The sequence below is a fragment of the Cyprinus carpio genome, chromosome A13 (assembly GCF_018340385.1).
Source record: "Cyprinus carpio isolate SPL01 chromosome A13, ASM1834038v1, whole genome shotgun sequence".
NCBI lineage: Eukaryota > Metazoa > Chordata > Actinopteri > Cypriniformes > Cyprinidae > Cyprinus > Cyprinus carpio.
The window spans coordinates 21,896,891-21,922,637 of NC_056584.1; the positions used below are offsets into that span (position 1 = coordinate 21,896,891).

The 25,747-nt window shown below is 35.6% G+C and overlaps 1 protein-coding gene across 1 annotated transcript in view; it reads left to right on the top strand.

The window, feature by feature from the left end:
- The first annotated feature begins 651 nt into the window (after positions 1 to 651).
- The window catches only part of LOC122147281 (collagen alpha-1(XIX) chain-like), a 41,036-nt gene continuing 15,940 nt past the window's right edge, over positions 652 to 25,747 (top strand). The window contains exons 1-9 of the mRNA XM_042769367.1: positions 652 to 684; positions 2,406 to 2,530; positions 4,961 to 5,032; positions 5,671 to 5,770; positions 13,090 to 13,213; positions 13,397 to 13,672; positions 13,914 to 13,994; positions 17,106 to 17,225; positions 17,594 to 17,656. Coding sequence (XP_042625301.1) covers positions 683 to 684; positions 2,406 to 2,530; positions 4,961 to 5,032; positions 5,671 to 5,770; positions 13,090 to 13,213; positions 13,397 to 13,672; positions 13,914 to 13,994; positions 17,106 to 17,225; positions 17,594 to 17,656 — 963 coding nt within the window. The 5' untranslated portion in view covers positions 652 to 682. The remainder of the gene's footprint in view (positions 685 to 2,405; positions 2,531 to 4,960; positions 5,033 to 5,670; positions 5,771 to 13,089; positions 13,214 to 13,396; positions 13,673 to 13,913; positions 13,995 to 17,105; positions 17,226 to 17,593; positions 17,657 to 25,747) is intronic.

Below are 25,747 nucleotides of genomic sequence, written 5' to 3' on the forward strand. Positions count from 1 at the left end.
ATATACACTTCAGAAATAAAAGACAAGACTTAACTCAAAAATGAAACAACCCCCCCTCAAAGTTTTAACATTTAGTTAAAATATTTGTCAGCTAAAACCCCAGCTAATTTTTCTGTTGGCTTAGAAATGTTTGTTGTTTTGTGTATCAAAAATAGTTTATTTTAAATTTATGACTTTTATAGTATGCGCTATGAATCAACCTATCCCTTGAGAAATATTTAATGAAGTAGTCAGCATAATTATATTATAATATTTACATTATACAATTATATTCATATTATTAATTTCATATTTACTTAAGTATATAGGCATATATACAGTATGTAGACAAAAATACATTTTCCTTCTTTTTATATGAAGTTTATCTTTATATTTTGTCCTCTAATTTGAAAGAAAAGTTAGTACCCCTGCTATTGGTCAAGTACCCTGTGTAGGCTACTGTAGCGTGTTCCACAGGGAGCCCCTCAGAGTGTCCTGTCCGTCCTGGTGTGTGCTGCTCTAATGAGTGGGTGGGAGGGTCAGCCAGTGCGACAAATAAGGACACGGTTCCTGCACGAGCTTTCATTCTCACTTTTATTTGCAAGTGTGTTTTGGACCCACAGCTGCCTAAAATGCGCTAATTATCCAAACAGGATTTGCTTTTGCTGTGTGTTTACGCTGGAATAATAAACTTTCTCAGCAAATGTAAGTAGCCGGTGTTCATCTGTCTTGGTTGCTGTGACTTTGTAGGTGTTTTCGAAGAGTAGCCTATGTGTTCGGTGTCATTTTTTAATAATCATGTTAGATGTCATCTGAGTTGTGCTGCTGTCGGCGTTCGTGTACTTGAAAGAGAGAGAGAGAGAGATTGAATGTTCAGCATTGCTGATGTATCATCAGAGAAATTGCAGTAAACAGTAGCTCTTCTTGACTATGTACATGACACATTTGGCAAGCAAATGTGGAAATTAAATATTTGTAGGTATGCTTTTTAAGCACATTAATCCATGTTGTGTTTTATTGTTGTTTATTGCTAGTCAAGTTTTTAAGAAGCGCTTTTGGTTATATTATATTTTAAAGGGATAGTTCACCTTCACTTGCTGGTGCTCATTGACTTGCATAGTGTTTTTGGGCTTTTTTTTTATAGTGTTTGGTGAAGTCAATGGGGACCAGCAACTGAAGGTGTTTTAGCACTGTTATTGATGGATTAATATGCTGATATCAGATATTGAAAACTCAAGTTTTAGCTTCACATCACATCGAATACATAGATAAAATTATGTACTGCTTCTTTTATCTAGATAACTGTTTTTACTATATGATTAGATGACAAAGTGCAGATTAACTTTTCATAATCATGTTTTTAAGTTTAAAATTGTACGAAGAAAGCAAAGTGTTGTCTTTGACTACTTTAAGTAGAGTTAATCTTGAGTAAAATTTAATTCTTAAAAGTACAAATATTCAACATAATACAATTTTAATCAGCATGTGTGACTAAAGAATAGCATTATTTGCTTCAATCTGTTTGTACAACAAAATGTAATTTTTGCTTGATATGAGTTTTCAGATTTTCAGCTTGCTTTTATTAATCAGTAAAATCTTTAAAAGTGGGTGAAAAGTGCACTGAACTCATGAATGTTGGACGAAACTTTGATTTTAACTTTAGTGTTCAGTCACTACTTGACATTGTGTAAAACACAATAGAATATGTCTAGAATACTATATTCGCTTTACAAAACTGATTTTTTTTCAGCCTTAGAGAACTTTTAAAAAAAAAAGACACTTAAAACTTTAATAATATCACTATTTGATGTTCATTTGAAAGTTCAAACTTTGAACTTGAGTTTGAAGTTCCCAACAAACCAATTTACGACATGATTATATGCAGAGATGCACTGATGATTGTAGCCTACAAAACTGCATGTGTTTCAAAAACTCCATAGCACTAGTGTTTAATTATTTAGCGCAATTTGTTTTGCCCTGTTACTTAAGAGCTCAATAACAACAGTCAGCGGTGGGTAACGGATCATATTGGTTTACAGGAATCTGGCAATGGGTACCCAGAAGCACCTCATGCTGGAAACTTACTCTGGCCTGGAGTTTATTCTGAGGAGTGAAATGTCACACCTGACATTTTGCTTTAAGACATTTCACCACATAATTGAAGTGCTAGATGGATTTTACAAAACATGATATTTTCTTACATGTTCTATCAGATAGAGTAAACCGTCTTCATTTGATACTGAGTGTTCTTGATTATAAGACTTTAAAGTTCGTTTAAATCTGTTGTTTATGAGTAAAACATATTAAAAAGTGACTGAATTGTGAAGTCAGTGCAATCAGTCATCATTCAGACAGTAACAAGTGGTGTTGCGTTACCCAGAAGAGCATCAAAGAGTTGTAAAAATGACGTTGTATTCTATTTCTAGGTTTTCAAGGGGCCCTTTCTCATGTGCCAAAGACGACATGATTCACTGTCTCAGATGGACTGTTTTCCTGTGGATTGTAAATTCCATTCCTTTTACTTCAGGAATGACAGTGAATGAGAGGATAGGTATGTATGCTGTCACCAAAAGGTCCGCACCAAGATCTTTGCTTATGCTTGTCCGTTTACAAAAGGTTTGAATAGAAGCGATTATCTGTTGTTTTTTCCGAGTCTTGTTCATCTCGGTGGCGACTTCACCACTCTGGTGCAGAGCGCTGCTGTCCTCACCTTTAATTAGCATGCTGTTTTAGCTTTCTTGTTTGGAATCCTTGTATGCAAATGAATTGTTCGTGATGAAAGACTACGCACCCTCTTTTAAGAAGCAGGGACTCTTGCACAGCTATTTGAAATTCCTGCTCGCGAGGACATGGCTTCAAGCCCTTGACCTGGGGGCATTAGCCAGCAGGCACCAGGAAACATCCGGCTCTGGTGTTATGTGTCCGATAGAATTGCTTTATTGGCCCCATTCAGATTAACCTGGGGAGATTAAGGAATATTATTGCACAGCGCAAAAATGCCCATGAATGAGAGTCCTCTGAACAAGAGGACAGGCAAGCAATATTTTTGCCAGCTGAGTGAATGAATTGCTATCTCCTGTGATCCACTGTGCGAGCGTGACATCCAGGAAGAGATTTAGAGAGGATTTGCAGCATGGGTCCCGTCTCCTTAAGAGTCTGCAGTTTGCCAGCAGATGTGCTGATTTTTGGAATTTTCTGTTAATGCTGTGCGGGTGTTCGGCTGTGGATGTAGATATGTTTGTGTGTTTTTGCATTTCTGTCTGTGTGAGCATCCTTTTTTGGGGGGGGGCAATTGTTGTTGATGAAGCAGAATTCATACTTCAGAAATATCAGGCTGCAAATGTCATGGGAGGGGAGACTGGGGCTTGTTGTTTCACTGGGATCTCGGTAACTAGTAAGCTTTTTATGAAATAAAACCCATTATTTATTTTCATCCTTGCTTGATATTATGAGTTTCAGATTTTAAACTTGTTTTTAATAATTGAGTTGGATTTTTACTGACATTTTGAATTGTGTTCTCACGGCAAACAAACAGGTGTTTTAAATATCAGATTGGGGCAAGTTGTCACATTTGCTTAAAATTTTAGTTTTTATACAGTTTATTAATTACACAACCTCTGTCAACCAAAACAATGATTTTATGTTTCTGGATGTTGCATTTTTATAATTTATTTAGCTTTTTTCATAATTGTATTACTGATTTATTTTTTGCTGAAAAGACTATAATGAAGTGCAACAGTTGGGTTTTGGAAGTAAAAAATCTATTACTTTTCTCTATAGGGGAATGGATTTTAACTTATAACCTGTTAAAGACAGAACTACTGTGAGTTTACGAGGTTGCTAATTAATAGTATATGCTTTCACTGAAGCCATCTCAGATGGTATTGTTTTAATAACATTTTTTTTAACAGCGTAATTTCTGGTGAAAAAAATACATTACCCATAAATCTGCAAAAAAAACATCCACCAATCAGAGAATTGAAACAAGCAAATCATGCCAAAAGCTATGCATTATGTAATACTTTCTATGCTCTGAATGCTTAAATATTTGAATATAAATATGTATGTTTTGCAATAAATGTAAAATGATATTGTTTCTATATACATACTCTTTAAATCAATAGTTTTATCTGTCATTTTTATTCTGACTGTTGTTCACAATGCTTTTAGGTGATTGTATTTATTTCCCTCATTAAAGTCACACACAAACTTATACCTGTTGTCTTTTTCCTTCAAATTCAAATTTTTAATGTTCTGATTCACCTGGTAGCTGGATGGTTTGGTTCATCACTCTCTTAGAATATTTCCGGAATAAAGGTGCTGAAAAACTTGGATGTGCGCAGTTGCACTCTATGCGCTTGAAGTCATGTGTCACAGTTTCCATGTCCAAATGCTTCATCAGATCCCAAAAGCAAACAAAAAACTGTTTTATACACTCACAGTGTGCTGTAGTACTACTGAAAAATCTAACCTTTATCTCCATACCGAAATTTTAGTTAGAAAGACATTTATTCTTTATGTATATAAAATATTGGTGTCCAGGATGCTGTGAGCCCGCCGACTGTAGCGTACACCACATTTATTTAAAAAAAAAAAAAAGCTTAGCTTAAAGGTGTGCTAAAATGAATAGTCTCAAAGTATTATTCTCATTTGAAAGTGGAGTGGAAGCTTGGACCTGGAAACAGTATTTGATTCATTAAGGAGATTGGCTGTTTAATGGCAGATTCTCATTGTGACAACAAAAGTTCAGTGAACTTTTCCTGGGCAATAACTGTTGAAATCTCATTTTTTTTTTTTTTTTTTTGGAGTAAAGACTTAAAGGTACATGACTATATGAAACATGATTTTCAAAAACAAACCTACCCTTATTCAGTGGAGTAATAAGTGTGACACTAGCTGTGATCTTCTCTGTGTACATTAACAGTGTTTTTAAAACTCAATCAGTGGCTTCATTGACGCATAATATTCCTTTCCTCTGCAGATCATACATGTCCACCCATTAAGCTGGAAGAGAACTGGCATACCAATGTGAACATTCACAGAGAATTCACAGGTACAAACAAAGAATACTGTATATACAAATGGAAATCAAGCACAGCTTGTCCTCACGCAGTGCTGTTAAACATCAAACTGGCTGTTTAAAACATCCCTAATGTTGCACATGGCTGAAGCTGACAGACCAATTTATACAGCTAATTTTGCATTTCCTGAAGGAAATGCCAGTTCTTAGTTGCAAGCCAGCTAACGAATACTGTCAAATTGTAGGCAAGTTGAAATGTGGTTCTGTGAAATACAGTATATCAGAGTGTTTGCTATCTGTTGGCTGCACACAATAATCATGGTCACTGTGAAAGGTGTAAAGATGGATATACCCTTTCAAAAGTTTGGGGTTAAGATGTTTTTAAATGTTTTTGAAAGTCTCTTATGCTCACCTAGTGTTGCCTTGCTAATACTAATCATTCCACATAAAAGATTACACGTGTTTTCAACAGTTTGTAGGGGACGACATTTACTGAAAATCTCTTTAGCCTAAAGCTAATGTCGTTCCTTTAGCAGCACATGGAGGTAACAGCGCTAAGGTCATATTTTCAATTCCCAAAATGTTTACATAATGTACTGTAAGTTGCTTTGGATAAAAGTGTCTGGCGAATGCATAAATGTAATGTATGTTTGTCATTTTCTTCTCTACAGGTTTTGATTTAGCCGAGAAGTTTCTTCTCAGAAAAGGCACGGTGACAGACAACAGGCTGTTGTTGAGACTGGGGAGTAAACCGTTGTTTAAACCAACAGAGTAAGTTCCGCAAATGTTGATGTGGTTTTAATATTGTGCCATTTATTTTCCACTCACACATCATTCACAGGATTGCTTTGTCTAAAAACAATGTTAACTAAGCTGAAAGTTATTGCAGCAAATGTGGGTATCCATATGGATGTTTATGTAGTTTGGATGTGATCAACGATGTGCAGAATTTTCTAGCATCTGGAGAGCAGAAAGTAGGACAGTTCCTTGCAGAATCGCTGCTGTGATGAGCATGTTATGATGGTAGTTTGAATTAATGCCCACATCCACATGTTGCGTGTTTTGGTTAGACTTTCTGACAGCTTCTCATATAAATCTTTGTATGGAACAGAGCGCAGGTTGCCTCGCTGAACAACTGCATTCTCAGAAAGGTTTGCATGAGTTTATACCACTCAAGATTCGAAAATATGCCAGGCTGTTATTGGGTTTCTGCGACGCAAACCAATATTTTCCCATGGTGTGAGCTTGCTTTCACTTTAACTGATATCCGGTCGAAAACTCAGGAGATGTCTTGTATGCTTTTAATGGTGTGTTGACATTGAATGACCCAGATATCACGAGCTTGCTGGGATAATTCCCCTCGCATTGGCTAATAAGGATAAACTGTGAGGTGAGACATGTTGAATAATTTGGACAAAATTAATTTGCAGAGCGTGGGCAGCGGGCTCGACCAAGGAGAAAGAGAGGTGACTGTAATGGAGTACAGCCTAGAAGAGAAATCAAGCAGTAATGGGGAATCATGTCCTGTATATTAATTGCCTTAAAATGACTTTAATAACATACAGCTCAAGGGTGACACCGAGGTCAGAAGGCTTCTGTGTTAGTTAGACTTTTCAGGTATGTTTAATCTACGTCTAACAGCCTTGGACATGTACAGTTACGTAGGCCGTGTTCCGTCAAGGTCAGCTGTCCAAACCGCATGAACCCACAGCATATTCATGAGTCCAAAGAGCTCTGATTGATGCTCAAAAGAAACTCTTTTGTATTTTGCTGAGAAGCTGGTGGGATTGTGGCAAGTTCCAGACTAAGTCAAGGGTGGGAAGACTAGATTTTAAATTCCCCACTTCCGACCTCAAAGCGTTCCAATCGGTCGTACGTCACAGTAAAACGTAAACAAAATAGGGTGGTGCCATGACTTATGATAATTATGTCACAAACATAAAAGTGTGATGTTTGTACTAAAAACATCTGACAAAAAGTAAAAAGAAAAAAAAAGTTGTCATTACATTCCTGTAACTCCAACAGTGGAGCTTGGTGTTGGCAACGCCTAGGTCTTGGGTTTGATTCTCAGGAAATATATGAACTGATAGTTTAATGCAATGCAGGTCTTTAGATAAAAGTGTCTACTAAATGCATAGCCTAAATACAAATTACATTAAACACAATGACTTCTCAGAAGAAACAGGATGTGTTTACACTTTTTGCTTCATTGTGATGCTGTGAACATTACTAATTTCACATTTTTTTGACTATAATTATTTTTTCCTGAATGATTTAATACGATTTTTTTTTTTCCTGTTGTTGAGCTTCATTCCAGTGGTTATTTTTGAGTTTAGAGTTATCAACTGTTTTTTTTTTTATAGCAAGACCAAAAAGCGTTTTGACACAATGTATCAAACCTAGGGACATTCATTTAAGAAATACAGCACAGGTACGTTTCCCAAGCAGAATGAAAATGTTGTAAACACTTGAAAAATTCAGATAAATTAGCTAAATTAAGTTAAATAATGACCTAAATTACAATCTATTGAACATTGAGGGATTGGGGCAGTAAGATTTTTTTTTCATGTTTTTGATGAACCTTGTTATTTGATGAAAAATTTGTAAACCACTAAAATAAAAGTATTTGTAAAATATATGTTTAAATATATATTAAAATTATAATAATAATAATAAAAAAATAAGATTGTAAAATCTACATGTATTTTGTGGTGCCACAACTGAATTCAGTGTCATGCGATCATTCGGAAATTATTATAATATGCTAATTTGGTTCTCAAGGAACAATTCTTAGTATAATCAGTGTTGAAAAGAAAACTGTTATACTGCTTAATATTTTATTTAATATTTTTGTTTTTATTTTTTGTGGAAACCGTGATGCATTTTTCAGGATTCTTTAAATGGGAAGTTTCAAAGGGGCAGTTCCAAAGTGCTGCATTTTTTTGGAAAGGAAATCTTTTGTAACATTAAACTGTAAATGTCTTTTTCTGTCACTTTTGATCGATTAAATGTGTCCTTGTTGAATAAAAGTCTTAATGGATTTAAACAGTATTTTTCTTTTTTTACCCTTTCCTGTGATTAATATCACTGTACCACACAGCATCTCATTACTTATTTCTTTAAGATGTGAAGCTTTTGGACACTTTCAGTATGTTCCTAGTTAATGTGATGGGCTACATCTGTGTAAACTTGAGGAGAACTGACTACATAAATCCATTTAAAATGTCCTTTAGACCAGTTAGTTAAATGTAATCTCCAGAAGAGGCTGTGAGAAAAGGTCTATCATAATTTGTTTTTGCAAATGTCGCTTGGTTTGATAATTTGTTAATAAGATTAATCCATTTTTAAGTGTCCAAGATTTTGGGGCCACTATATACACTGTACATTGCACACTAAAGTAGTACATTGTTTAACGTTTGTGGGTCATTTGTTCCTTTGTGTTTCATCATAGTCTTTAGTTCAGTATTACTGATTATTCTCTGAGGTTTCAAGCACATCTGCTGGTTTGGCCGTAAAGATTCGGCCTCCACGAGTTTCACCAGTGAAAAATAACACCTAGTCATCTGCACAGGGAAAAGGAGGATATTTTTAGTGTTTTTTTTTTATACAACTTTAAACACACTGTTTGCTCCACGGGACCCTGCAGGAGCCATGGGTCAGATGATTTGTGATCTGTTGCTCTATCTATCTGTTGCTGCTCAGACCTGCCCTCAGGGACAAACTGTGAGTCTCCTTGGGTGGAAGTGGAGTGCGCTTCTGAGAGACGAGAATGCCTAGTTGTCTACACGGACCCCCATACAGACACACACTCACACACACCCCGCCAGACCTCAGTTAAGCTGAACTCTTACAGGTGATGGCATTAGTCAGCTGGATGTGATGTGGGGTGGAGAAGGGGGTCAAAGAGCCCCCAGCACAAACTCCAAACATCTCTCACTTTACTCACAGGAAATGCTGCCTGGCCCCGTCGGCATTTTGATACGTTCACATGGAAAGAGAAGGCTCCACTCCTCCAGACTATTTTCCATTAGTTGTTTCACAGATGACTCTGCTAAGATGTGCTAATTGCATGTTTGGTATTCGTTTTTATGAGAGGCAAGGGTGTGGGAATGATCTGAAAAGTGTTGGGGGAAGCACAATATAAAGCTTAAGAGCTTTGCTCATGGATATTAATTGTGTGACATAATGTTTGCCTGGTAGTCCTAACTGAGTTGTTGAAATGAAAGGTTGATGAACAGGCACTAATCATAGTAGGCCTATCACATATTTGTTCCTTTCACTGCTGAAATTCTGCCTTTTCAACTCTCCCTAACACACTATATTCTTCTATCTCTCTCTCTCTCTCTCTCTCTCTCTCTCTCTCTCTCTCTCTCTCTCTCTCTCATATATATATTTGCACTGAGGACAAAATAAAACTTTGTGCACCACTATTGACACAAAACCACCAAACAGAATTGCAGTCTGTTTGTTTGGACAAAATAATACTGGCTCAAGTTTGGGGTAGCATTTTCTGTAACCACTGACAGTAAAAGACAATGTGTGATGTTTTATTCATTGTTATTTATTGTTTGCAATGCTGTGTAGTGCCACTAGAGGTGCACAAATTTCACGCTTGACTGAATGGTTATATTTTAATATATTTTAATTAGTGCTGTCAAATGATTAATCACGATTAATCGCATCCAAAATAAAAGTTTTGTTTACATAATATATGCGTGTATACTGTGTATATTTATTATGTGTATATAAATACAAACACATGCATGTATATATTTAAGAAGAATATGTTATGTTTATATATTAAATATATTTATATATAATATAAAAATATAAGAATATAAATATATAAATGTATATACATGTAAATATTTTCTAAATATATACTTTAGTGTGTGTGTATTTATATATACATAATAAAATATACACTGTACACATACATATATTATGTAAACAAAACATTTATTATGCAATCAATCAATATCAATCAATCAATTGACAGCCCTAATTTTAATATATTTGAATATATTTTAATATAATATAATATAATATAATATAATATAATATAATATAATAATAAAATAAAATGAAAATAATATAATATAATATAATATAATGTTAAGCGTGGGGGAATAAGCTTAGGCCACTGTGGGAATGCAAAAAATGGCATTGACATTTTTGTAGCAATGGCACCATTTGTTTGCTTATTAATCTGTATGTTCAGAGATTAGTTTAATATGGGCTGCATTAGAGTGTTACATCCCATCCTATTTGGCATATGGCTTCTGCTGTCCCTATTTAACAGCTCAGTGATGAAGTGAATTGATGTCACGGTGCCCAGGTTGGTGCTCTCCAAAACACTGCACTCACTTATGAGGTCTCACTCGACACAAGTCCATTCCACCGCCTGGTCATATCAAGTCTAATTTAAGGCTGGAATCATGAAATATATTACTCAGCAATTCCAAAGAAGACTTTATTCACTCATTTTCAACCTGTTATTGCCTCTTTTCCTTATCAAGATAAATGTTAGATTGAATTTTTACAGAATCGTCAAGCTCTTCCAAGAAGACTGACTGTGTGGAATGCATAGGAGATGCTTTAAGAATATTCTTTCATTGTATGAACATGCCATATCTTCTAAAGCCAGATAATATTTTTTGAGAAATTGGTTTCTCATAAGCCTCTCTCCCGTGTCTTCCTCTTATCCAAAAGCATTTGATTTTGCCAGTATGTACAGTCAGAGTGTATATCATTTTAATAATGTGCATTTTCCCCACTGTGCCTGTGAAGGCAGGAGACACGCTATGCAGATGTGCATAGAGAGAATAGAGAATGATCTATTTGAAAAGAAACTCATTTTCAGCATTTCTCTTGCAAGTCTGATCTCTCTCTCTCTCTCTCTCTCTTTCTTTTTCCCTTCTCTTCTGTCTTTTTAATGTATTTATACATGAGATTTTCCCATTGTCCGTTTTGCTGATTGTGTTTGATGAAATGCCAGTAAATTACCAAATAGTGTGTGAAAGAAATGAAAAAGGAAAATGGGAGAAATCCTTTCCGTAACACTTACAGTGTTATGAGATTCACTTAAAAATTTTATATTACACTTTCAACAATTTTAATAACTGGATAGAAGATTTTTAGCATTATTTCTTGTACCATGAGTTTGCTTCAAGTCACTGCTGCAGTATTTTGTTCAGACGAGTGAAAACATCTTAGTAGTTTCGAACAATAGCCCAACAGAATGATATCTGTTTATGTAAACTCATCTGATAAATCTTACAGGAAAGACTAAAGAGGAAAAATACAGAGGAGAACATTGATGCCAATGCACTTGGCTTATTGAAGTGTTTGTTAAATAAAAATAGCACTTTACTGCTGAATTGAAGCAGTAATTAAACATGTTTATCTAGAACATTCTTGTTCTCTCAAATGCAGCATTAAAGGGGTCATATGATGCGATTTCAAGTTTTCCTTTCTCTTTAGAGTGTTACAAGCTGTTGAATAGATAAGATCCCTAAAGTTACAAAGACTAAAGTCTCAAACCCAAAGAGATATTCTTTATAAAAGTTCAGACTTGACCATGCCCTCCTAAAACGGCTCATTTAAACACGCACCCACATCTCTACGTCATGATTTGGGAAGATTTGCATAAGGCCGCCCAAATGTACACGCAAAGAAAGAAGGCGTAACTTTGATTCTCGCTGTTGCCGCCGCCGCCATGTTGTGGAGACGCTGTGTGTTTCGTTGTGAAAGAGTAAATACTTTGTTTAGCCTTCCAAAAGAGGACACAACTAGAAATCAGTGGTTAAGTTGTTTTTACAACACTGTTCCAGAACAGTTCAACCCAAATATTCAGATGTGTGCACTGCATTTTATGGAGGACTGTTTCCTGATCCTGAGAGAGTAGACTACAATGCCGACTGTTCTGACCCACAGTCTGTAAGTACGTTTACATATGTAAAGAATTTGACACTGATGATTCAAACACGAGTTTTGAGCAGTGTGTAGAGTAGCGCTTGTTGTTTGTCGTTTCTCTGATCACAAATGCAGACATGGTTTTATGTTAACACGGCACGATGCAACGCAACGCGTAAAAAGACAGTATAAGTCATTATAATCCATAATTATGTCCCTACTGGATGCTACGAAAGCCTCGTTTGTAATGGGTTTTATTGTTTTTGTCTTGTCGCACCGGTGTTCTGACCGGGACATGCATCACAGTATGACAAGGGGCGTAACATTTCCGTCACATGCTTGAGGCATTCGGCCAATCACAACGCAATGGATAGCTGACCAATCAGAGCACACCTCGCTTTTCAGAACGATGAGCTTTGTTAAAAACTACGCTTTTCAGAAAGGCGGGGCATAGAGGAGAAACAATAATGTACAGTATGTAGAAAATAATGTATTTTTTTAACCTTAAACCGCATAAACACATTTCATTACACCAAATACACAAAATAATGTTCTTTTTAGCAACATCATATGACCCCTTTAAGAACTCTGATTTGTTTGAGTCATTTTGTTTGGACCAGTCATGTGTCAGTTCAAAAACAATTCACTAATTCATTTATTGTCATTCATTTACTATTATTCATTTATTCCTTTTCTTTCTATATGCACTATTGTTCAAAAGATGGGGTCAGTTTAAAAATCTATTAATCTGTTATTTAAATCTATTAAGAAGTGACCTTTTATTTATCAAGGAATCCTAATAAAATGCATTATAGTTTCCACAAAAAAATATTAAGCAGCACAGCAGTTTTCAGCATTCTCAATAATGAGAAATGTTTCTTGAGCAGCAAATGAGCATATTAGAATGATTTCTGAAGGATCATGTGACACTGAAGACTGGAGTAATGATGCTGAAAATTCAGCTTTGCTTTACAGGAATAAATTACATTTTAAAAATATATCAAAAAAGAAAACAGTAGTAATTTGAAATAGTAATACTTCAGTTTTAATATTTTTACCTTTTACTGTGACTTATTCAGCCTCAATCGGTGAACGGTCATGTACTTATTATTGTTCTACTTTTTATTTTGATCAATTTTAATTGTAGATGTTGATGTCCTGTCTCTTTTATAAAGATCTGTGTTCCCAAATGGACTTTCTCATGAGTACTCCATCATTGCCACGTTCCGGCTCAGAAAAACCACAAAGAAAGATCGCTGGTTTGTTCTGCAGATCTTTGATAAAGGTGGAGATACCCAGGTATGTGAAAAATCCAAGATTTTATTTAGACCTGTATGTTCAAAACCAAGAACTCCTGCAAGACTGGCACAATGATCATTATATAAATGCTACTCTCTTGCACACAGTGATCGCTTCAGACTTCAGTCAGCTTCTCTCTTAATAAACCTCTAATGTTCATCCCTTCTTCTCTCCTTCATTTAGGCCTCACTAATAGTGGATGGAGCTAAAAAAACAGTCGAGTTTTTGGCTCAGGGTTTTCTGAAAAACAGCCTCCTCTACGTGTTCAAGAATCGAGACCTGCACGCCCTCTTTGATCGACAGTTTCACAAGCTGGGTGTGTCTGTCGAGAGCAATGCGGTCTCTATCTACCTGGACTGCAAATTGATTGAGCGTCAGGTGACTGCTGAAAGGTCTGGCATGAACGTGAGCGGACGCACATTCATCACCACTCGAGTGGAGGATGGCCGTCCAGTGGATGTAAGTTGTGGACAGAGGTTCTCATCACTTGCTAAATCGGAGTATGAATGCAAAGCTTAGTACTTTTAGTACAGTTAGTGATTGTTAAAGCCCTAACAAACTATGGTGGAAGCCACTTATAGTTTGAGGGTACTTCACTAACTTCATGTCTGAACCTGATGCAAGTGAAAACTAAATGGTGTACTCATTTATTTACCAGGTACGTGTGTTCGTGTCCATAAATGTCAATTTACCTTCACAGATTGAACTTCAGGAGATTCTGATCTTCTGTGATGCTAGAATAGCCGACCTGGACAGGTGCTGCGATTCTCCTGGAGTTACGGTAAGATGTTTGGTTTTATGTTAATAATGACTCGATGATCCTTCCAAACCAGCCCATAATTTTGCACTAAAATTAGGGGCATGACATAATTATCAAATAAAATCTGAACAGGGCAGTCACATTTCAACACTGCTATTGAATAACGTAACGTGAGGTATAGTTAGTTTTCAAAGACTTCAAAGACAAATAGTACTCCTGACACAACTGAACAATTACAAACTCAACTCACAGTTGATTTTGATAGAATTTGTTGTTAACATATTGCTCAGCTGATGATGTGATATATACTAATAAGCATAAAAATACATTGTGCACAGAAATTGGGTTAAATAGTCCATTTTGAATTAGTCAAGTTTGCAAAAGAACATAGAAAAACACTATAAAAGTAGTCTATTTGCATTATATTCTATATTTTCTGAAGTCGAATGATAGTTTTGTTTGAGAAACAGACTTAAGTTTTAAGTTGAATCATCTTTCTCGTATTTAATCAACCATTTTCAGTTGTTTTTCACTGATCTCATTGCAGTGCATTATGGGATTTCCTTCTCTGCAAAGGATACATGCAATTCTGCCTTTGAATTCAGCCTTTTATTCTACCTTTTGAAAAGATCTTAAAATTCCATCCACGTATGCAAAGATGTAGTTTTTGGAATAGAGCCGTAGCATGTATTGTTCTTGGATCGATCGTTTTCACTGTAGACAAAGCCCTTGAGGGCATCCTTTCAGCTCGAGTTGCTCCGGTCAATAATTTCTGATTAATTAAAGGCAACATTTTGTCTTAAACGATTGGATTAGAGAAAATCCACATTCCTGCTCAATGCTGTAATTGGTACATGGTCTCTACAGTTGTGTGCTAATCCCCCTTCTTAGCATTTGGGATAATGTTTCCTTAGTGTTTTCCACATGGAAGTGGCCATTGGGGCTGGTCATGTAATTAGGCAACAGATGATTGCCTAGGGCACCAACTCTTGAGGGGCTGCAGTGTACTGAGCTAAATTTACAGGGGTATGAGTAGGGATGGAAAAATTAAGATTACAGTTTTGTTTCCTCTTAATAGTTCAGGTTCCTTCCATGGCTCAATTAAAAATTCTTGTGTGACTTAAAGTTGTCATCGGACGCTACATGCGCTTTTACAAGCTGTTTGAACTGAAATGTGTGTTGGCAGTGTGTGTACACAACCACCCTATATTGGACTGGCGTCTTACTTTAGACCCGCTCTGAGTGAGCTGTCATCAGTCTGCTATTGTTTCGACGCCGGAGCAGATGTAGACAAGAATATCTCCTAAACGATTGAGGTGTTCTGTTGTTGGATGTAATAATGAACATAGCAGTCGTCATTTACTCCCGACATCTGAGCCGCTGAAGACGCAGTTTCACGATGAATGTGGTTTAAGTTAACAGTCGGTCAGAGAGCAGCTCGGAAGAGAGGGGCGGGGTCAGCAGAGCTCATTAACATTTAAAGGAAAATGCTACAAAACGGCTTGCTCTGAAAAGAGTCTTTTTAGACTACCATTGAGAAATTTTAACCAAACTATGATACAGACTTTTCATTAAGACCTTAACCCTTTCGCACGTGAGTTTAAAATATTCAAGCTGAGACCCCGGCGTGAGTTCTTTTTCAGGCGACCGTTATTTAGAGTGTGCCGCCTTACTGTTTCCATGGCGACGCGTCATGCTTGTCATGTGACACACCAAAGCCAAAATAGATCTATATGACACATGGCTCGCTTTTTTTTCATTTTCCCTGTTTTATTCAAAATATTCACAAACATGCTCACTATATTATGGTATATCTGATATTCCGATTCTGAAATATGTGCAAGTAAATATATTTGGTAGTTTAAACACTTTTATATCGACCGTGTTAGTTGATCTATACCGGGTCATGGGCGCCGCCATGTTAGTTCACGCTGAATCCGAGCTGTGGGATTTATAACACGCAAATTCATCCTTTCCTCCGGAAACACATTAAAGTAGGTCTCCGGTAAACTCGGAGAAGGGCAGAGTAAACTTTATAGTTACCTACACAATCTGTATATGATATCAATAAAAACATGTAGTCAAATTATATTTGTAAGGGTCATTATTGCCGTTTCCATAGACATCAGCGTGTATTTTACAAACTGTAAATGTATGGGTTTGCTAGAACTTATGTGTTTTTAAATATCTGAAACCTAAAATAAGCATTATATGGTTGAAAAGACTGAATATTTGTGATAATATATCCAGCGTTCAGCGCGTCTGATCTGGCTCTGCGCCAGCCAAAGCGCGAAAGCGGATTTTAAATTCAGCAGTTGATGACGTGACGCACTGAAAGTTCTAATCACACCGGTGTGATCGTACGCTTCAGGGACCAGCCAAGACTAATCACACCGGTGTGATCGTACGCGCTAAAGGGTTAAAGAATCGTATCAAATTGTAGAAAATGGGCATCCGATGACCCCTTTAAGAAAATTAAAAAAAGAAAGAAAGAAGAAAGAAACCCAGTTCCATTGCCAAATGATAAGATAAAGTTAATTTAATTATATATTCTTAGTTTATTAAAACTACTTTATTTAATCACTACCATTTTTAATTAAAGAAAGGACACATTAAATTGATCAAAAGGGATATTTGTATTTGGTAAAAACATGTATGAAGGTTTCCAATAAAATATGAAGCAGCACAACTTTTTTCAACATTGATGATAGTAAGATTCTTGAACAATAAATCAGCATATTAGAATGATTTGTGAAGGATCATGTGACACTGAAGTAATGGCTGCTGAAAATTCATCTTTGCCATCACAGGAGTTAAATTGTGTAAATATTTAAACTCTTTTTACTGTAATAAATGCCCAAACTTTTGAACGGTAGTGTATTTGTGCAATTATTGACACTATTCATTAAAATTCACTAAAAGTAGCTCAAAAAATGATGATGATTTTATGTAGCTCAGTGTGCCAGAGTTCTGGATTTCACAAGAAGATTTGTATGCGTATACTATGAATGCATAATGTAGAAAATCCCCATAAAGCCCATCTTCAAGGAATTCCAAGTAGATAATTGATTATCTTGGTCTATATTTTAAGAATTTAACAGTAGTCCATGTTTTTATTTTTAAACTGACCAGTGTGAACCTGTAGTGACACACAACCCCACAGCGGCCCCACTGGTCACAGGATACCTCCACAGAATGCTGTCCATGCCATCCCAGCTGCCCACCGACCGATGCCACTGTCCTGCTCTGAAGGTAAAGTTAAACCATGAAGACATTTTTTAAATGAGCGAGTTAGTGCTCCACAATGCATCCTGAGGTAATGCCGCATGCAAAATGAATGGGTAATTAAAGCACATTTATGGCAGTCTGTATACCTGGATAACAGCCAGAGGCAGAAATAAAAGCTTATTAGAAGCAATTTAGCACAAATAAGGGGGTGTTTGGGCACAGACATGCACTTCATCAGTGGGCGATGTTCAGCTAATCTCTTCTAAAGTACAAAGAGCCAGAGTTCAGGCTAGGACTCTTCTTTGAATTTTGATCACAGCATTTTAGACCTGATACAGAGAGCTGATTTAGCATATTAACATTGCATAATGTGACTTATGTGTATTTGAAAGGGGGATCAAGGGCTTCCGGGTTTGGCAGGACATTCTGGACAAAAGGGAGATAAAGGAGACATGGTAAGGAATATGTTTCATCAATTCTTTTTTTATTCTTTAATAACACAAAATTGCTTAGTTCTTTGTTCAGTGACATTTAATAAATTTTTCTTTTAAAAGACATGACAGAGTTCATGTGCATTACAACTTACAATCTCTGGTTTTCAGTAGAGGTTTCTAAAATTGCTTTATGGCAGTTTTCTTCTCATGATTTTTTAATAAGTTTAAATGTTTGCCTATATATAATTTGTAGTAGTCTTTAGGTTTTTTTTTTTTTTTTTTTTTTTTTTGGAAATTCTAATATTATTATCCTGATTTTTTGCTTCTCTGTGAAGTGTGCCATGTTCCATTCCTTGTGTCACATAGAGATTCAAGCCACTGCAAGAATGATTGGAATCCATACAAATGAACAGCTGATGATATGTTTGTTCTATGTAAATGGTCTTTAAGGTCATTAGCCTAATTAGTTTGTTGTGTTTTGGAATAGAGACATTTCTTGACAAGAAGCTGTTGATTAGTTTGGGGTGGAAACTTCAGAATAACTTTTGAGAACAAGCAGCCAATAAATCAAACTCCTATAGGACTAACTTCTGAGGAATTTCTGCTTTTCTTTCTACATAATTAATGCAGCTGCTGCCAAAATTGTGCTCCCCCTCAAATCCAGTAGGAAATGAGACTGTGGTTTTATTGATTTTGTTTGTTTGTTTGTTTGTTTTTTTAATTATCCTGCACAGCAGTTGCATTACTGTAGCCTTTGTTGAAACTGGAATAGTAGACTATGCATATAAAAATTGATCAGACAAATGTCTGTTCTTCAGTTAATTGCTCTGTTTGAGCAACAAAGCTTGTTGCAGTAGGTGTTAACCTATGAATTTGTGTTGTTGCATTTTGTGCCGCCTGCTGCTTCAGATTTCACATTGATTCCCATGGAAATGACTGTTCAATGTCAAACTAAATGTGTCTTGCATTAATTTGTTGACCTCAAATGAGATGCAGTATTTTCTCTATCTAATAGAAAACGGAACTTGTAATTACTTTTGGAACAAGAACATGACATTTTATTATTAGGACATATTGAATTTATGATGCATTTCCAAGACATCGTATCACTGCTACGAATGTAACATTTTAATAGAGGTCTGCTGAAGGTGAAAGTGAATTTTATTGTTTTTTAGGAGCCTCTGAGTTTGATAAAATCATTTTTTGGGCTAGTGGAATCTCAAGTATTGTTACAGTTGACAGGCTGGATAATTGGCTAATTCAGCATTTCATGACACTCTAGGCTGCTGTTTTCTTTCTCTGTGGCTCACTATAGATGGCCATACTCAGGTTCTCAAGTTGTCAGTGTTGGAATGCTACACAGCTCCCGTGGAATAAGTGGACAATCCCATGGGATATTCTAGGATCAGGTTTAACACTTGTCGGAGACTCAAATCTCCATTTGCAGTAGTTTAAAGTCAATAGGTCATCACAGGGAATTTTGTCTCCCATTGTACTAATTTAGAATGAAACATTCTTACATATCTGTCTTCTGATTTTGTCGTCATGGTAGGGTGGTTTTTAATCAGCGCTTAGTGTCAGAACTGTCTGGACACACTTAATTTGTTGCCTATGTAAGTGATAGTATAAGGCAAAGGGATATTTTCATTCTAGAAAGCATTTTATTGGACAAAGAAACTATAAAGACTGCAGTGAACAAGTCATTTTGGTCCATCTTGTAAAAGCTTATTATGTCAACTTTTTTGGAGTATTTTAATTATGTGAGAGACTTTTGGACACACATTTTGATGACATTTTCTCATCTAAAATAAAATATTCTTGCATATTTATCTATGGACACAGTGAACCGCTTAGTCTGGACAAACTTAATTGGCCTCAATTAAGCTCACAGATATGGACTAAAATACATTAAAACTTGATTTTTAATTACATGGGGTCTTTTTGAGTTTTATTTTTTTAGCATTTATCCTCTAGAATCAATTGTTCTTACATTTTTGTCTTGTTGTCTTACAGCTCATTAATCAATGTTGACTGTCAGAGCAGTTTGGACACTTCATTTGTTGACCATATTGGTATTCAATTTGGTTGTAAGACTTTTCTGAATGTTTACTGTGATTAAACCTCAATGAAAGTGATGATTCCATTAAAGTTTGTTGATATAATTAGTCTAATATTTACTAGTTGTGCACTTATAGGGCTTAAACTCATTTACCACAAGATTAAGTGGGCGTTTAGTTTTGTAAACACATTGTAATGAATTTCTGTCCAAGCTCATTTTAACAACTTATTTTTCACTTTAAGACCCCATAAAACTGTTTGACAAATGCATTTTTTTCTGTGACATTTTCTGTTTATATAGTCAATATCTTTTGTTTAGTAGTGAACCATTTGCTATTTGCTAATGCTAGCCAGTTTCAGATTAATCATTTTATTTGACAAAACATTTGTTTAGGCCCCTGTAAAGTCAATTTTATTTTATTTTAGATTTTTGCATAGCCATGTTTTTGTCATCTTTCAGTAGTATACTGGAATATTGTTGGCCTCAGAGCTAATAAACATGAACTAAAAGTCACAAAACTTACATTTTTATTACGTGGCTTCTTTATGTAAATGAAAGTTGTGGTTATACAAGCCTATTGTATGCATTTGCCACATTTACATTAAACTCGTGAGAATCTAAGCCCCATGTTTCTGACATTACGTCTAAGCCAAAAGGCTCATCTCCAGCTCTGAGAGAAGAATCTGACCCACATTTTTGCAATATGGGAATTCATGGAAGTTGGAAACTGAAAGCGCATTACAGATAAACGAAGCACATGAATTTTAAGGCTGGTGATATTTTCGGAGTCTCCCGCTGGTTCTGTTCTATTATTGCTTTCTCAAAGAGAAACATCTGAATATCATAGACAAGCAAGCTGGGTATCAAACGGACATTTCAGGCTTTATGTTGGCAATGTAATGTATCAACAACACACTGGTCTTGGTGATGTGTTTTTTTTTTTTTTTTTTTTTGCGAAGAAAAGAAATGCAAAGTTATGGAGGCAGGGAGCATGGGAGAGTCATAAGTGAGTGAGTGACGTGACATACAGCCAAGTATGGTGACCCATACTCAGAATTCGTGCTCTGCATTTAACCCATCCAAAGTTCACACACACACCGTGAACACACACCCAGAGCAGTGGGCAGCCATTTATGCTGCGGCGCCCGGGGAGCAGTTGGGGATTCGGTGCCTTGCTCAAGGGCACCTCAGTTGTGGTATTGCCGGCCCGAGACTCGAACCCACAACCTTAGGGTTAGGAGTTAAACTCTCTAACCACTAGGCCACGACCTCCCCCAATATATATGTATTAAAGCACAGGCTTGCTTTACAGTAGCACAGTGAATGGAAAAGGGGGAAAATTAAATCTTCTATTTATAGACTGAAAAACTTATTGTCTGATAGTATTTCTTACTATATTGAATTGCTTGGCTTGCACTGCTTCTTGTATACTGTTCCCTTGTACCAAAGGGTCTGTATATAGCTGTTTTTTTAAATGTATATTTATTTATTTATTTATTGAGCAGTAACTATGTAAGTTACCCCTTATGGATTGTCTCATGGACTCTCTGGCAGTTATATATTATTTTAGAATATTAAGTGTGTTGTTAATAATACTAATAATAGCTAAAGTGTATAATATATATATATATATATATATATATATATATATATATATATATATATATATATATATATATATATATATATATATATATATATATTATATATATATATATATATATATATATATATATATATATATATATATATATATATATATTTTTTTTATAAAACATTTATGATCCTCATGCTTATTCTGAATTTGCATAATATATATATATATTATATATTTTAATCCCAAAAGAGAAGTATAAAATGCTTCCGATTTGCAATATAGGGTGCGACCATTACAGTGTTCTGAGCTATTAAGCTCACAGAATGTCACCCAAAGGTTAATTGCAGTGAGTCACACAAGAACCCTTTTTGTGGATCACTTCGAACGTGTCTCTTGAAAGAGTTCATACCCAGCGATGAAAATTGCCAGTCGCAATCGTGTTTCATGGATTGAGGGAAGAGGGATTAATCGCATGAGGTGTTCTGTTCAGAGTGAACCAGCATTTCTAGATCCTTAATACTAGCTGATGCACAACACGTCCAAAATGCAATTACCTGGGCTGGTTTTGTTCTTATGGAGATGTACTTTCTAGACCACACTGCCTTCCTAAGAGCTTGCTTTCTCTCCTTATAATCCAATATTCAACTAGAAACCAAAATGACATGAGTGATTTTTGGCCAGCAAACCTGAATTTGGGGATCACCAGCATGCCTGCATTATTTATGAACTGGAGTAGTTATTTTAATGGCCTCACAATTAATTAAATCTTACTATTATTCTTTGTAAACTGATTTAAATCTAGGGAGTTTCAAGGTTGTTTTTAGGTGAAAGTGACAGCGTTTGTGCTTTTCTTTATTTTTTGCTTTATGTAATTATTTGTGTTTTTTATTGTAGTTGGTCCCGTCCCTGCCCAATTACAATTTAAAAGACAATATCCTGAAGCACCTTCTGAATATCCCTGCTAGTACTACACATGGACCACCGACTTGCAGTAGTTTTACTCTATTAACCTTGACTCTAATGTTCTCAGGCACGTCAAACAAGGTTACTGCGGGTCTTGAGCTTGTAGCCTCCCAATTATCAAGTAATATTATCCAGCTCTGCAGCTGCTGGCCAGTGTGTTACAAAGAGCCCTGGACAGCTGTAATGGTGCTGCGGGAGTTCAGAGCACTAGACCTCAAAATCCACTACTTAATGTGTCAATACGGGATTGTCCACCAACACGCCTACCTGCCATGTCTTCTCCAGGGTGATTCAGGAAAAGACAGACTGGCCGTTAAACTAGGAGAGAAGGTATGGTATTTTGAGTGGCATGGCTGTGGTTTGAGTATGTTAACAGAGGCTTTCAGCTCTATCCTGTTGTAAGATTGATGCCACTCTAACAGATTTGAATTATCTCAGTGTGCTCAAGAAATCATTAGTCTATCATTAGTTTCTTTCCAGTGTCTTCATGGGTAATAATAGGTCCACAATCTGCAAACGGCACTGTTAGAATTTTAGCATAACATGCAGGGTGTCATAAACGTATTTTAGCAGGATAGCTGCAGAAATTGCGAAAGCATTCCTGTGAATCTCACTGTACTGTGTGACAGGTGGAAAATGAAGCCTGATATTTCTCTGCAGATGTTTTGAAGATCTCTCATGAAATAACTTTGTTGAGCTGTAAAACAAGTGAGCTGTATTGCCCTACAGGATAAGACAAACCACTTGAAAATAGCATCTCTAGAAGTGGAAGTAATCAGTGTGATTTCACTACAAAACTGTTTCAAAACCTAGTGAGCTACCTATCTAGGCAATTATTTAAAGGTATCATCTTCATGTCAGTGCTGCCTTCAAAAATACCTTATTTTGACCAATTTTCTTTGCATATGGCAGTCCCAGATAGCACTGGAAGAACTTGGCGGAATAAAATAACTTAAGGTGGCAAATGAGACTTGTGAATCCTGCTGTCTTTAAAAATAGTTTGTTAAAAATAAGGTTAAAATAATTCTAAAAATGTTCAAGATTAGTGGCTCGGTGAGATAAAAAAAAAGTCTAATGCTCACCAAGGCTGCATTTTTATTAGATCAAAAATACAGTCATATTGTAAAATATTAATATAATTTAAAATAGCTGTTTTCTATTTGAATAAGTTTTAAAATGTAATTTATTCCTGTGATGGCAAATATGAATTTTCTGAAACCATTATTAATGTAATATGCTGATTTGGTCTTACTGACCCCAAACTTTTGAATGATACTGTAGAATAGTTTTACACAGTATTTTAGTTGTTATAGAGTTTTGTGCGTTTTAGACTATCACTGAAAAAAAAAATGTGTAGAAACCGTTTCGACTCAGAAATTGCTAGTAAATTTCACATACATTTTCTAAGAAATGGAAAGTAACATGCTGAATTGAACATGAAAATTGGAAGTAGAAAGACTGAAATGTTCTCTTGTAAAATGTAAACTTGGTTTCTTTCACAACTAATTAAAAAAAAAAAATTACAGTGTCAAAGAAGAAAAAACTATTGAGTTTTTAAAAGCACGTTTGTCTTTAAATTCACCGTAACAAATTATTTTTCAAAGTTATAAATAAGAGTAGAGAATGTTTTATAACAAAATACTATTTGAGTCTTTCTACTTAAAAATTTCATGTTTAATTCAGTGTGTTACTTGCCATTTTTTTGTAATTATTTGTGAAATTTACTAGTAATTTCTGAGTGAAAATTCTACACTACATTTTTTTAGAGTAACATCAAACTCTACTGGAGTCAGTAGTGTGGTGAGTGAAGTTACATAATTGCATAATTGCTAACGTACAGTATACTTCATTTATGAGTCATTTATGAGTTTATATTTAAGTAAAACGTAGCTGCCTAGTAAACATGATGAGAAATTCCATTGTGTGTCCATTGAGAAATTCACAAGTCTCGTAAAGTTAAGCAGGTTTTAAGTTTCTAATAGCTTCACAGCAGAATGGACACATATTACAGAATTTTATTACCGTTGTAAATTTTAAGAAAACTCTGTAGTGAAATTAGCCTGTGAACCTCGATTATGAGACATCATTACCTAATGACGTTTATGCAAATCTCCTCCATTTCAGACTTGTAAATTTCAAGCAGTAATTTACACATCAAGAACTCTTGTTATAGATCACACTGATGAACTGTGAGAGCTGTATTTGTCCAATATGGCCACAGCATTTGGTGTTTTTTCTGCTGAAAATAAAGTCAGTTGCTTTCTTCTGGGTGACGAGGGTATAGCTGGTTCTCCTGATCTGGATGGTCTTTTTGACAGCAAGGTGAGTCTATGTGGATAAATGCTGTTTTTTGAATTCTTGAAAAGAGTATAGGGTGTCTAGAAGACTTTGAATAGCATCTTACAACAAGCAAGTGGCTTCCAAATAGAGTTTCTGTTCCTGGTCTGAAATGGTTCTTCACATATACTGTAGGTCTGATAGCTCTCTTCACAATGCTGTTCCATTCTGTTTGAGGAGGCATTTTGTGAAAGCGTGTTTTTGTCTGCCAGTGGATCTTCACAGGATGCATATAATCTGCTAGAAAGGTTTATTTTATTCTGGGGTGTCTCGAGAGACCTGAAATCAGATTACTGCGATGGGATCTTTTCCATCAGTCATTTGGGATTAGATGCTGACAGACCACAGGGGAAAAAGTGTGCAGATTCCTGGCTTCCCATCCTTTGTATCGGACTGAGCTGTTCACTTCTAGAGTCTTAATCGGAGTGGTGCTTTGTGGGAGAAAAGGCTTTGATTGAAGGGAATTACTTACTGGAACTGCTATAGCTGCTGGAAATGGGCCATGCAGTTTGTGTGAAGTTTAACAGACTCTGACTGAAGACATCTGGGAGTTTAGGCTGTCAAAATATTAAGGTCCTAAACTGATATGGCCTTTTGTTTAGTAGAAATTGTTTTTTGGGTTTAATAGTGCTTGCAAGGCAATGCTGTATTGAAATTCCTTTTTTCTTCACCACCCTTATTTAGCTTGAACTGTTTAATGTTTTTTAGATCATTTCAGACTTTGAGCTCTCTGTATTTTATATATTTTATATTTAGGCTGTCAAGTGATTGAAAGTTTTTAAATGAATTAATCAGACAATATGCTTGGTTCTAATAAATCATATTACCAGCCTCCAAATTGAGATATTTAAACATTATGTACATTTTATAGTAGCATAAAATGGGACATTCGAATTTGTTTACTGTAAGAAAGAAATCTGTTGAAAAAGTTCTTGAACTTGAAAAGTTCACTGCAATCCACTGCAAAATAGTAAAATCATTTTTCATCTTTTTTTTTTACTTTTTTTAAAGATGTCATAAAACGTTAAACTGTTAAAAACAGTAAATTTTATCTCAAAACATCTTTAAAAACCATGAACTTGGCATTTTAAGGATTCAGTCACTGTCATTCACTCTGGCTCAATTTTAAAACATATTTTTTTGCAGATCAGTAACA